Below are 13741 nucleotides of genomic sequence, written 5' to 3'. Positions count from 1 at the left end.
CCGGTCTCATTGCAATTAAACACTTGATTCCAGACGTATCCTTCACATTTTACAAACTCTGCGAATTCATCTACAAATGCTTTTGCTGCTTTTTCATCTGAACTTGAAGCCTCCCCGTGTCTTATGACACTGTGAATGCCAGTTCGTCAACGAAACCTATCAAACCACCCTCAGCTTGCTTTAAAATCCTGCCTGTCTGCACTTGTATTGGGTGTCTGGGTCAACAAGTCATCGTATAAATTTTTAGCCTTTTCACAAATTATAACTTCACTAACACTGTCTCCAGCAAGTTGCTTTTCATTGATCCATATTAGCAACAGTTTTTCAACTTCATCTAAAACTTTAGATCTTTGTTTCGATATCACATTCACTCCTTTAGCCACTTCGGCAGCCTTAAATGCTTTTTTGTTTTTAATAATTGTAGAGATAGTCGATTTTGCCACATTATATTCTTTAGTGATGTCAGAAACACGAATGCCATTCTCATATTTTGCAATAATTTCTTTCTTTAATGCTACACTAAAACATTTTCTATTTCCACTGTCACTTTTCTCTTTCTTTGGTGCCATATTGATTAAATATACAGTATAAATAACAAAACTAAAAAACAAAGTTTAGCACACTCGAAAAAGCAATGCTTACCTCATGCACGCCTAAGAGCAACTGAAATTTGTGAGGTTCCAGAACAGCTGGAAACTATTGGATTGATGCAAAAGTTCGTCCCATTTTTAGCACCAGCTGGCTAAAAACGCAATATTGAAATGTTATTTCCTTCACATGTGTAAAATTTTGATGTTGTTTGACAAAAGGGATCTCAGCTAGTATTTGAGTATAAAGTTGTGTTACTTAGTTGTGTTTTTAAAATTTTGTTAAGCATTACAAATGGCAGAAAATAAGGAGCATTTTCGACATATTATGCTTTTTTATNTTTTGATGTTGTTTGACAAAAGGGATCTCAGCTAGTATTTGAGTATAAAGTTGTGTTACTTAGTTGTGTTTTTAAAATTTTGTTAAGCATTACAAATGGCAGAAAATAAGGAGCATTTTCGACATATTATGCTTTTTTATTTTCGAAAAGGCAAGAAAGAATGCTTCGCAGATACAAAAAAAGATATGTTCTGTGTATGGTGAGGGAGCCATTGATGATTCCATGTGCCGTAAGTGGTTCAGAAAGTTTCATGAAAGGAACCGTACAAATTTGACACAAAAAGCCGTTAAGTTCATTAACCGAGACAAAATTTTTGCAAAATAAAAGTTCGTTAACCGATTTGGTCGTTAACCAGGATGTTTGTTAACCAGGGTTCCACTGTAATTTGCTTCTTATGTTAAAACATATTCAAGTTAAAGACAAGTTTCTTTAAAGTAAATATATAATTTACATCTTTTTCTATCATCAATAATCTCATTTTTCATTCCAATTTAGGTGTGAAAAGTTTCACTACATGGAATTGTCAACCAAATAATTTTATATATTGAACTACAAGAAATTTTGTGGATGATCAGCTTGGTATTATAAATTCATTTATTTGACTTAGAAATTTTTGAGAATGAATTGATTTTTATAATTTATTTATTATAATAGATTATTTTTAAAAAATAATTTTTATGCTCCTTTCTTAACATCTTTTGAAGTTTAACTTTTTCAATACTTTACACACAGGCACATTGGAAAATGCATTTTATGTCTACTGAAAACTTCCTTTTTGAATATTAAAATTCCAAAGCATAAGAATAATATATACAAGGCAATACAACATAAGGATGATCTACCAAAGGGGTATGTTTCCTGTGAAGACTTCCTATGGGAAAGCATCTCGTATTTTGGTGCTACACATGAAAGAAACCTGAAAATTCCATATGGCGAGCTTATTGATTAGGTATGAACCCAAAACCATTAATGTTCAATGGTTTTATCCACTCAATTACTAGTGAGCATTTAAAGAAAGGAAGCGATTCAAAAATCTTTTTAACATCTTCAATATTGAGAAGTGTCAATATAATTAAATTAAAAGTTTGGATATTATTCCAACATCTGGATAAGTATATCAATCTTCTAACCGTCTCTACTAATAAACCACTGGAAAAAACAAAAGAAACATTTTTGAACAGTTTGACTGTCTGCCTCAGGTCAGTTACCTGTATTCAATTTACAAAGTTTATTCTAAACAGAACAGTGATAATGGACCTGAGGTAGGGCATTCAAACTGTTCAAAAACATTTATCTTTTCTACTAATAAACTACTGGAAAAATATACAGATTTCCAGTTTGGAATGATTTACTCATCTGGATAAATCAATCATTTCAATAATTTTAAGTGAGTCTAAAAATCATCTGAAGTGGAAATTCTCAGAAATATTTATTTTTTTTTATTCTTCTTAAGTTCAATAATAGTTTTATTTTTACAATGTATTTTTTTTATCCCTTTAATAAGATGTTATACACAACAATAAATTGGCTTTAATTTATATAAAACATTTTTAAAACATTATATAAAAGTATATTTCATGAGATTCTAAACAGAATCTCATGAAATATACTTTATTTTATCAAAGACATGTTTATCCAACTTATTGACTGTTTCTAATGGCAACCATTTATTTTCTTCTATTTCACTAGTAAAAGGATCATCAGTAATAACATCAATGTGTTCCAGATCAGAAGGAATGACCAGTCTATATGAATGCAGAAACATGCGATAAGGCATCACATCCTGTCGGTCACTGTAAGTGTAGTCACCAATTATAGTATGACCTATATCGTGGCAGTGCACCCTCAATTGGTGTCTTCTACCTGTGATTGGTTTCATCATGACTTTAGTTGCAGGACAGTTGCAATTGTACAGACCACGTTGGAGTACCAGCACAACTGTCACAGACGTTTTGGGGTTATCACAATATGATTTATCACAGGTACACATGCGGTGAGTGAAATCCACGCGTGTATCATTCCCTATCATTCTATCAATCACAAACAAGTCTTCATTCACATGGCCATGTACAAGAGCCAAATAGTATTTTTCTACAGTTCTCTTTTCAAAAGCCTTGGAAGCCTCTCTGGCTGCATGTTTAGAGATAGCCACACAGATCGCTCCACTAGTAGAGTAATCCAAACGATGACAAAATCGAAATTTTCCATCAACTAAATGAGGAAAACACTTGAACAGTTGATTTTCTAATGTCAAAGGATGTTTTTCTGGAAAATCAGTATTAATAACAATATCTGGTTCCTTATTAACCACAATATAATGTTGACTTTGATGTAAAACATTCAAATTTTCGAACATATTGGAGAATTTTATTGAACTGACTCTGTCGACTTACTTTCGAATGCATAACACAATCTTTTTCCTTAATACTTTCTTTTCTATAGTGTTTAACGAACTAAATTAGACGTCTTAAAACCAAAATATGCACACGAATTTACTTAATTTAGACAGAATCATGTTGAAATTCGAAATCATCATTACACAGAAATATACACTCACCTAAAACACATGTTAAATGCCTTTTACAACGCCTCCTGGCATTTAAAAACTTCAAAATAAATAAATAATTAAATAAAACTTAAGTTAATAATTATTTTTGGATAATTTGTAAAAATTTATCAAATAAATTATAAATTTAAAAATTATATGAAATATAAAGTTAATTTCTGTTTTTAGAAATTTTGCTTTCAAAAGCTTTCACATGGATGTGCCCGAACGAATGTTCCATTTGCTATATATTTACAGTAACTTGCCGCAAATAATTCAGGTTCGGATCCGACTCGAACTTTCATAACTTTTATTTATGATTATGAGTTTTTGATGATATGATTTTTTCGATTTTTCGATTTTTTTCGATTCTTTAATTAAACTCTGTTAAGTGAACCCACGATGAGGATGAAACAAGGCCCTCTTAGTACAAGGCAACAAGAATTAAAAATGTCTACAATGGGATCTGGGAAAATCTGATAGTGAAGGTCAGAGGTTGATATATTCAGGTCAGACCGCCCCGTAAAATGTTCTGTAGTCGTTCGCCCGGATTCGATTCCAGGTTCCCAAAGCGGTGGACGCCTTAACTCAACGTGATATTCAACCATCAACCAAGGTGGCGCGGTTCATTAGGAACGTAATGGAACTTCAGAGATATCGCGAAATATAGGATGTTTTCTTCAAATTTTCCTTGTTTTGTATATTAATTAATTTTGGAAAAACGAGTAGAGTACTGTAGGCAATGGTAATAGAGAGTGTATCTGAAAAAGTTACTACATTAAATCAATATATTTCTACATATGCGTGTAATATCGTACGTAATACAGTACGTACGATATTCAGTCTCGTTTATTTAAAAAAACTTTCAAAAAATTGATAAAAAAACAATTAAAAAAGAGATTTTCAATAGAACAGATTAAAATTTTAAGTTAAAATTTAGTTATGAAACATAATACAGTGGAACCTCGGTATACGACCTTAATCCGTTCCTGGTGTTTGGACTTATACCGAATAGGACGTATACCAAANTTTGGCCATGATTTTTTGGTCATTTCTGCTCTAGAGAATAGAATGAATAAGAAAATAAAATGTTCTGTAAGCGTGGAATGAATGCCAATAGTATTATCTCAGAATACTTCGTAATAAGATTGGAAAGTTTATATACAGTCGACCCCCTTATAACGCGGTAGATACGTTCCGCTTTATAAGAATTTCGCGTTGTAGGAATCCTTAAATACGTGAGCCAATCACAGCCCATCAAGTGTGCAGTTTACGGACTACGACTGTTTGAAAGGTTTTCTTCCATAAAATTAATTGATTCTAGACTAATTTGACTCAACATTTCCAAATTACGTATAATTTTTTGGGAATAATCCTTATAAACTATGCTATAAACGAAAAATTGTAGGATTACTTACCGAGTGTGCACGGTTCGACGACGCCATTACTTAAGCTTGTTTTCGTCGCGGAGCAGCGCACCAAACGGTGGCCGCGTTTTCTGATAAGTTATTTTTCTGCGAAAAATTCGTTGAACTTTGGAGACATCATTAATATAAATAATTTTTATGGCCGTTGAATAAGAAATGNTTTTGCTGGAAATTTGATGTTTTGGTGAGAGTCAATATGTTGAATAAAAAGTCTATTAATTGATTCGTTTTTTGAAACCGTGTTTTCGTATTTATTTACTATTGAACACAAGACTGTGTTATTAAAACACTTGGCGTTTATCCACTTTATTCAGTTTCAACTGAATAAAGTGGATAAACGCCAAGTGTTTTAATAATAACACAGTCTTGTGTTCAATAGTAAATAAATTTCCAAATTACGTATAATTTTTGGGAATAATCCGTATAAACTATGCTATAAACGAAAAATTGTAGGATAACTTATCGAGTGTGCACCGTTCGACGACGCCATTACTTAAGCTTGTTTTCGTCGCAGAGCAGGGCACCAAACGGCGGCCGCGTTTTCTGATAAGTTATTTTTCTGCGAAAAATTTGTTGAACTTTGGAGACATCATTAATAGAAATAATTTTTATGGCCGTTGAATAAGAAATGCTTTTTTCACAAGAAATGTATAAAATTACAGTACTGTATTAGACTTACAGTACCTAATTTAAGNATATAAATTATATAAACAAACCTATATTTATATATATAAACCTAATTTATATATACAGTACCTAATTTATATATAATTTAAATATAATACTGTAAAGACGATAGTAAATTCAACTTGCCCGCCTAAAATCTCCGTAGCGTGGCGCTGAACGGCGGAAAGTAGTTCGGCTTCTCGTCCACTATTGCGATGACGTTTTACCGCATTTTACGAGTCTCTTTTAGCGTCCTTATACGAATATGGTCGCAATTTTTTCGCCGCGATATACGAATCCGCATTATTTGAACTCGCGTTATAGTGGGGTCTATTATATTTGATTCAAAGTGGCAGTTGTATCTTAATAAAACGGAAGTTTACATTTCCACCAGAGGTCACTATACAAGAATTACTTTACATGTTAAAAAAACAGAGAAAGTAATAGAAAGAGCTTAAATTTATAAAATGAATTAAAAATTACTTATCATTGCAAATGAAATATTAATACATTAAAAGAATTAATAATACCAAAGCTAGTAAAGTTGTATTAAATATGGCAACAATCCTTAAATAAATAATTTCAGCTTTATTCAACAGATGGCAGTAACGTGACCTCTTTAATTTACAAATTGTGTGAATTCTTTAAAATTACTTTCAAAGAAAGGAAAATCTGTCTTCATTTTAAAAATGTGAATTATAATTTTTTTACGTTAAGAAAAATATCTTTTTATTACGTCATTAATTGTTTACCTAATAGCATTAGGCAAACCTTGCTGCAATGCAGGAAACATGATTCTTACCAAACATTACTGTATACCCAACGCCAAAATATTTACCTTATTACCTTAAAATTATTCTTAATTGACTTAACTCACAGTCAGATATACTTAATATTTTCCTTCTACGTTTATACGTCAAACTAATTATTTTAAATTAAGAAAATAAGGATGTCTTTGTAAAATTTGTAACTTGGGGTATAATTATTTTACTTTTAGAATTATGAACATTTTTCTATTTTGATGTCGGAGTTTTTCTTAGCAACCAAACTAAAAATCCAGCAACGAGTTGCTTAACTTTACCGGCAACATTTGGTGGCGTCATCTGTTAGCATATTTTATTAAAAACTTTTTATAAACTTACTTTTAAACTTTGAAACGTACTTTTAAAATAATGAAAATTCTTTTATTCTTTTACAAAATATTTTGTTTAAATAAAAATAACATTTTTCTTTCTGGCAGCAGTTCTCAACCTTTTCTTTTTCACTGGCGTACCAGCTGAGCCTTCTGTGTATAGACTTGTAGTACTAACAGATCCTTATTGTGTACACCCAGTGGTACGCGTACTACTGATTGAGAACTGTTGCAGATAAATATTTTCGTTTAAAAACAGAAAATAATTCACTAATCATAGACTCACACCCACAAAATGTAAACATGTTTCATTTCTGATCTTGATTTTAAGAAGAATAAAATATTACATTAAATACAAAACAATAAATTTTGCAGGATAACAAAATGTGTTAACAATAGTTTTAGTAACAAAAGATCATTGACAATATGAATTTCTCTTAAAACAGTCATAATTTTGATAAAAGATAATGGAGAAAAGGGACTACAAACTTTCGGTAAGTTACTCATTCAATGCCATATAAAAATTTTATGACTGTTACCGATTTATTAATTGTCTAGGACTAATGAGATTAATTAGCTATTAAACTGTAATTTAAAAACCATTTTATTTATTAAGCTTAATAATAAAACTACACCTATTGAGAAATAAAGTTACACACCCTAATAGAATTGCCGAATTATTATCAAACTTAGCATACATACAGTATGTCTTACATTTACATACATCAGATATGTAAATGATTATAGTTGTGGTCCGATTTCCAGCCAGCTAATGGCAGCAGAATTTCTTAAAATAGTCTTTGAAGACAAATCCCTATTCTCTTTAGGGACGGACGACCACAGTGTTATAGTGTTGAAGACTTTCTGAGCACTTCAATCTTTCCATTGCTATTGTATGGCTCACTGTACTTATTGATGGCCAGCTGGTCTGTAGAACTATCTCGCCTGTCAGTTCGTCACCCCTCGCACCATTATAATGGTGCGTGGTGCATTGCGACAAAACGGGACGTTCAGGGAATCCAGCCTCCTCGTATGTTGTTTGATGGTAGGATTGCAAACAGCCATTTTTTTCTCAAGTTATAGCTCGGTGGCACACAGCCAGGGTTTTCCAATGAAAATTGCCAAGAAAGTAAAAACGTTTAGTTTTCTGAGGAACTTGAATAGAATTTTAGAAATTTTTCCAACTCAGGATGAATTGGACTTCTATCGCTTAACCTTCGGAATCTTATTTTAGCCTGGCTAAATTCATAAATGACACAAAATCTATTTCTAGAAAATAAAATGTTTAGAAATTATTATGCAATGGAGTTATGATTTTTGTAAATGTTATTTTGAATTATTTATTGAAAGTTGCAGTCAAATATTTAATATATTTTATTTTGACAATTTTTAAGTAATTCATCATTATTTTTCGTAATAAATGATTTTACATAAAATAATAAAAGACTTCTTAATTAACAAACCGGACATTTACTGCTTTCAGGAGTGTAATAAATTCAAATTTTAACCTAAGAATTTTTTAGCTGATAAGCCCATCATCAGAGGTTCATACATATTCCATAAAAAACGTATATGTATCTACTTTTTGCATGGAATAAACACGTGTCCAAAACTTAAGAACGGAAGACATTTGTACATGAATAGAGAAAACTATAGATGAATGCAGACAAATATGGCAAGAACTGAATTTATCAACGTCTAACACGTAGGATTTTACGGTGTAGGATTTTGTAAATCAAAGCAACAAAAGTAAGTCTTTGATAAATAATACACATACAGCAGTTGGACAATGAATGGAAAATGCTTACTAATATCCAAGCAGAGAGACTTGTCAGTATGGAATGTCCACGTTGAACTAGGATGCAGCATTCAAAACGTCGTGGCAGGATCGTCACCGAATGGTTCACTGACTTTTTCTATTCATTATCTCTAACAATGTGTTTGTCTTTAAGTTTTGTACATGTGTTTATATGTGAGCCTCTGGACTAGTTTAATACAATAATTTTATATTATAATTCTTATCTAATGCTTTTGATATTAGTCACACAAAAGATATTTTAATTTTTAATGAAAATAATGATTCCCTATAACGTTTCTAACTTATAAAATACAATGGCAACGATCAAACTTTAAATTAATGCATAAAATAAAAAGTTTTCATGTGTTTTTCAGGACATACTAATCCAAGAAGTAGATGAAGGACAATCATGTTTGAAATGCGGAAGTAAATGTCCGAGTTTTAAGCCTCATCCTTGGAGGTAGTATACTTACAAGCAACTAATTGCATAATTTTCCCGGATACTTATGTGTAAGAGACACTAACACATTAACACGAAGTTAATATTGTATGACACCAACTGTTATTAATGTTATTAAAAATAACTTTTATATTATTAATTATTATAAAAAAAAGGCAAAAGAGGCTTAATTTTGAGGGTAATGAAAAGTTTGTAAAAATATTGTAAATCCCAGTAACGAGTAAAACTTTCATTAAGTTTAACCACACTCGAGATATGACGCTTGACACCGCTCTATATTCCACCCTCTCGACATATAACCACCAAAATTTAATAGCATTAATGTCCCTTATACACAAGTATAAGGGACAAGTATCCCAAATTTCGTTTCTTAATCTTTATCCAATTCTGAGATATGAAACGAAATAGATGCCAGCACACACATACATTTCGGGTACCAATTTTTTGAATATTTTGGGTTCAAGGGTCTGAAATCGTGAAGATTCCAAAACCCAGAAGGTCAAGTGTAACACGATTTCGATATTATGTTATAACAGCCAAGAAAGTAAACATTTAAGACGATTACAATACTTTTCCGTGTTACATTATAATAGCCAGGAAAGTAAAAGTATAATATAGTAGTCAGATTATAATTTCTGATAATTATTTTTATTTCACTAATAGGAATATTTGCGATAATTGTAAATGCCTACAAGAATGTCACGATATCTGTAACAAATATATGGTTAACGTCCAAGAAAGAATTGGGCTGAAAGGTCAACATGAACAAGACCAAATGCTTTTGAAACGGACTGCTATAGAACAAGGATATTCTTGGATACCATCACGTTTATCTCCAGATGAAGTAAACTATCATCTTGCAAAATTATAATTTTGTAGAAGTTAAGAAAATTGTTACAGATTCATTTTCATATTTTCAGATACAATCATATTTCGCACAGATTCCTCCTCAGAAAGTTCCTCGACTAGGGACACCTGGTGAAAAATATCGCGAAAAACAGATTATTGTGCAACACCCTAAACAAGATCTTGATTCAGAATTTTGTAAATTTTTAGAGAAGGAATGCCAACAGCATTACTCAGATTTTATTAATGAGCGCAAGAAAAGTGCAATGAGTATTGCTCACGTGGAAAGTGTTCTAGAACACACTTCGGTAAGGAGTTAAAAAATTATTGTTCAATATAAATAGCTTAAATTTGAATTTATTGTCTATATTTAGTGCTATGGTTGTAGAGGAACAATTATGCTCACAGATTTGGCAGTGGTAAATTCAAAATTGGGAGAAAAGCATCTGTTCCACCCGGGTTGTTTCGTATGTTCAGTATGTGAAGAATTATTAGTAGATTTAGTTTGCTGTGCTCTGGGAGGTAAAATTTACTGCGAACGTCATTATGCAGAACAAATAAGACCTCGATGTATAGCATGTGACGAAGTGAGCGATTTTTTGTTTTATCGAATAATAAAATAAATGGAACAAATTGAACTTATCTTTGATTTTCAGCTTATTTTTTCTGGTGAATATATCAGAGCAATGTCCAGAAATTGGCATACAATTCATTTCTGCTGTTGGAAATGCGATGAAAATCTAACTGGGCAGCAATATATTCCAAGAGATGATAATCCATTTTGCATTCGCTGCTATGAAAAACTGTACAGCAATATTTGTGAAAAATGTGGAAAAGCAATAGAAGTAGACTCGAAGGTTGAAAAAATTGTTTTTATTTTTATTTATTAATATACTTTTCATAATTTTACAAATTTTATGTTTATTTTCATTACTTTTACGAATATTCTTTAGGATCTCTCCATCAAAAATAAACATTGGCACGAAGCGTGCTTCTTGTGCAATGAATGCCATACTTCGTTGATAAATAAACCATTTGGCATCAATGCGAACCAAGTTTATTGTGCAAAATGCTACGAAGTGTCTTACGCGACTAGATGTGTTAAATGCGGTGAAAAATTTAAAGCTGGTATAGAGATATTTGGATAATTTTTTAATTAAAAATCTACTTTTATTGTACTAATTGTCAATTTTTAAATTTAAATTAATAATAGGTACAAGAAAGATGGAATATAAAGATAAGCAATGGCATGAAAACTGTTTTTATTGCGTGGTGTGTACAAACCCAATAGGCACCAAAAACTTCATACCTAAAGATAATGACATATATTGCATGACATGTTACGAACGAAAATTCACTATATATTGCATCAAATGTAATCAAGTAATTAGTGTTAGTGGTGTTACTTTTCGCAATGAACATTGGCATAGAGAATGTTTTTGCTGTACTAACTGCCAGACGTATTTGGCCGGACAGCGATTTACATCCAGAAATGAAGAACCCTATTGCGCCGAATGCTTTGGAGAATTGTTCGCAAAAAAGTGCACCGCTTGCAAGACACCAATTACGAGTTAGTTTTTAATTAAATTTATATAAATATAAAATTATTATTCCACAAAAATTAATAATTACAGGTATTTGTGGGGCACGTTTCATAACTTTCGAAGATCGAAATTGGCATAATGATTGCTTTGTGTGTGCCACGTGTAAAGTATCACTAACCGGAAGAGGATTTTTTATAAATGGAGACGATATTTTGTGTCCAAAATGTGCCAACTGAAAGTGATAATGTACTATATTATCTATTAAATTCATGTAATTAGATTTAACACAATTATTTTGTCAGAACGAAGAAAGAAATGAGAGATCAAAGATCAAAATTTTATCCAGTTTTCTCAACTTAGTTTAAGTTAATCACATTCTGGTTCAATAAAATTATATTTTAATATTACTAATCGACATTAAGATTTATTTTATTTTGTAAAATAGGATTATTAAACTTCACTTTCTCGTAATACATTCATAAGTAAGTGTGAGACCTGTAAGGCCCCTGGGTCTAAACCAGTAAATTTATTAATAATATTAAATATTGTCACCAAATATTAATTCATTTTTGGTGAGAAAATAATGTTTTAAACGTGGGAAAAGGCAGATAACAGATGTTACTTCCTTTCACAGAAGTTAGAACATCCTCTGTTTTCCCTTATCTGCGAAAACTCGCTTTGATGGGAAATGTTTACCCCTCACATATCCCCCTTTGCATGATGATTGGTCGCCGATCGTGACATATAGAGGAAATTTGTCAGAATTCGGAGAGTTCATCGAGAGACCTGAAAGTGTACGAACTCCACATACATTTTCCTCCTGATGACCAACGCCCTTAGACGAGTAACATAGAATAATTCCAGAGTTAGCACTTAGAAATTATACTTGGATTTTGTGCACATATTGATCTCCCATGGAAGGAAGTAAATGAACTTTATCTCCAAAGTGTCCCTTGCCTACAGAGAAGAAGACGAACGACAACTAAACCAGGTTGTATGTTTTATAACGCTTTTGTGAGCTCTCTCTCTCGATCGCGAATCGGGTATAGTATAAGTCCATGCCTATATCGTGTATCTTAATTGTCGTATTTATATCCCTCGTTCATTAGTATTTTATATTAGTTTTTATTTTCTTTGGTTTTATTAAATTTATTGTTGTTTGTTTATCAACCGAAATGACTCTTAATTTGTGTCTGAAAGAAATCGCACGCGTGTTTGTCCGCAGATCGATAAATTGACAAACTGGTGTCGGGACCTGACAATTTGGATAGAGACTACACAGTCTTTAATCCTCATCAAGCTGAATATAAAAGCCCTGTTATAAAAAGTAACAGAACTGGTCTTACCGACTAGTGCCAGTAAGTGGTGTAACCTACTTTACGTCCGGGCTGATCTCACATAAGCACAATTTGATGATTTGATTGTGACATTATGTTCTTTTGTAGAACATAGAATCTTGTATTGCTTTCTATTTTATAAAATCACCGTATTCAGTGCCTTCTGCAAAGACGAAATTTTTGTTGACACACATTTCAGTCCATTGGAAGGAGATTTACGGAAAAAATAAAAATTCTGAAAATCGCCGCTTCCTGCTGCTAATCACGCAAAATCTATGTCATATTTAAAATAACTTCAAACTGTAGTTAGTTTATTCAAGCGTAAACGCGCTTAATTACTGACAATTGTAACTGTAGTTCTTAATTGTAAGACATACGACAAATTTCATCGGATTAGTTGTGTGCTGCAATTAAGGTTACTATCTCGCTCTACCTGATGTTTATTGTTATCACAGTCACCACATCGAACAAATGTGATTGACGCTAATACCCCGAGGACTAATATCTTTAGCAAAATTGTTTCGCTACAGTAGCACTTTGATGGCGTTCATGTCAGTCATTACAATTGTTATTAAAATTACCAGTAATTAAACGCATCTATGAGTGAATAAGCTAATTACTGGAAATCGGACTCTGTAACAATTGCTAGATTTTTCTGTTCTTTAATGGCAACATGTTTTAACCGGATATGACAGTAGAGAGAATAAATCCTATTGAACTATTTTTTGCTACTTTATTGCTACTTTGGACTTTTTAGACATTTTGTTGAATTTTTTCGTGGGGAATTTGTAAATTGTTGAATTCCAAATGTACTCTTGCAACAAAAAGAATTAACGCCACATTGATAGCGTTAATTTTACTGAGTTTTCAGTGGAGAATTGCGAAGTATATGGATATCTTCCTGGATGTAGGGAATTTTAAAATGTGAAGGAAAAAAGATTTTTCAAGTTTATTTTGGAAATGTAAGGGAATTATAAAATAAAATGATACTTTTCAGTTTTCACAACCATTTTACTGAAAATTTCAAATAAATGTTTATTACTTTAAAGTTTCCATAT

The 13741-nt window shown here is 31.8% G+C and overlaps 1 protein-coding gene and 1 pseudogene across 1 annotated transcript; one reads left to right on the top strand and one right to left on the bottom strand.

Moving 5' to 3' along the window:
- Nucleotides 1-2432: 2432 nt before the first annotated feature.
- On the bottom strand, nucleotides 2433-3437 carry LOC111642259 (annotated as a pseudogene).
- Nucleotides 3438-6805: 3368 nt separating this feature from the next.
- LOC111642261 (four and a half LIM domains protein 2-like) lies at nucleotides 6806-11756 on the top strand. Its single transcript, XM_023388584.1, has 10 exons — nucleotides 6806-6995; nucleotides 7074-7192; nucleotides 8871-8956; nucleotides 9620-9800; nucleotides 9877-10110; nucleotides 10177-10389; nucleotides 10459-10659; nucleotides 10756-10930; nucleotides 11016-11372; nucleotides 11437-11756. Exons 2-10 carry the CDS (start codon nucleotides 7166-7168, stop codon nucleotides 11580-11582), a joined length of 1620 nt encoding a protein of 539 aa, XP_023244352.1. The 5' UTR covers nucleotides 6806-6995; nucleotides 7074-7165; the 3' UTR covers nucleotides 11583-11756.
- The last annotated feature ends 1985 nt before the right edge of the window (nucleotides 11757-13741 follow it).

Source organism: Centruroides sculpturatus, unplaced genomic scaffold (genome assembly GCF_000671375.1).
Source record: "Centruroides sculpturatus isolate CEXI.00-Female unplaced genomic scaffold, Cexi_2.0 scaffold1442, whole genome shotgun sequence".
Lineage (NCBI taxonomy): Eukaryota > Metazoa > Arthropoda > Arachnida > Scorpiones > Buthidae > Centruroides > Centruroides sculpturatus.
The sequence above is the reverse complement of the archived record's forward strand: the minus strand, read 5'-3'. Positions and strand labels throughout refer to the sequence as shown.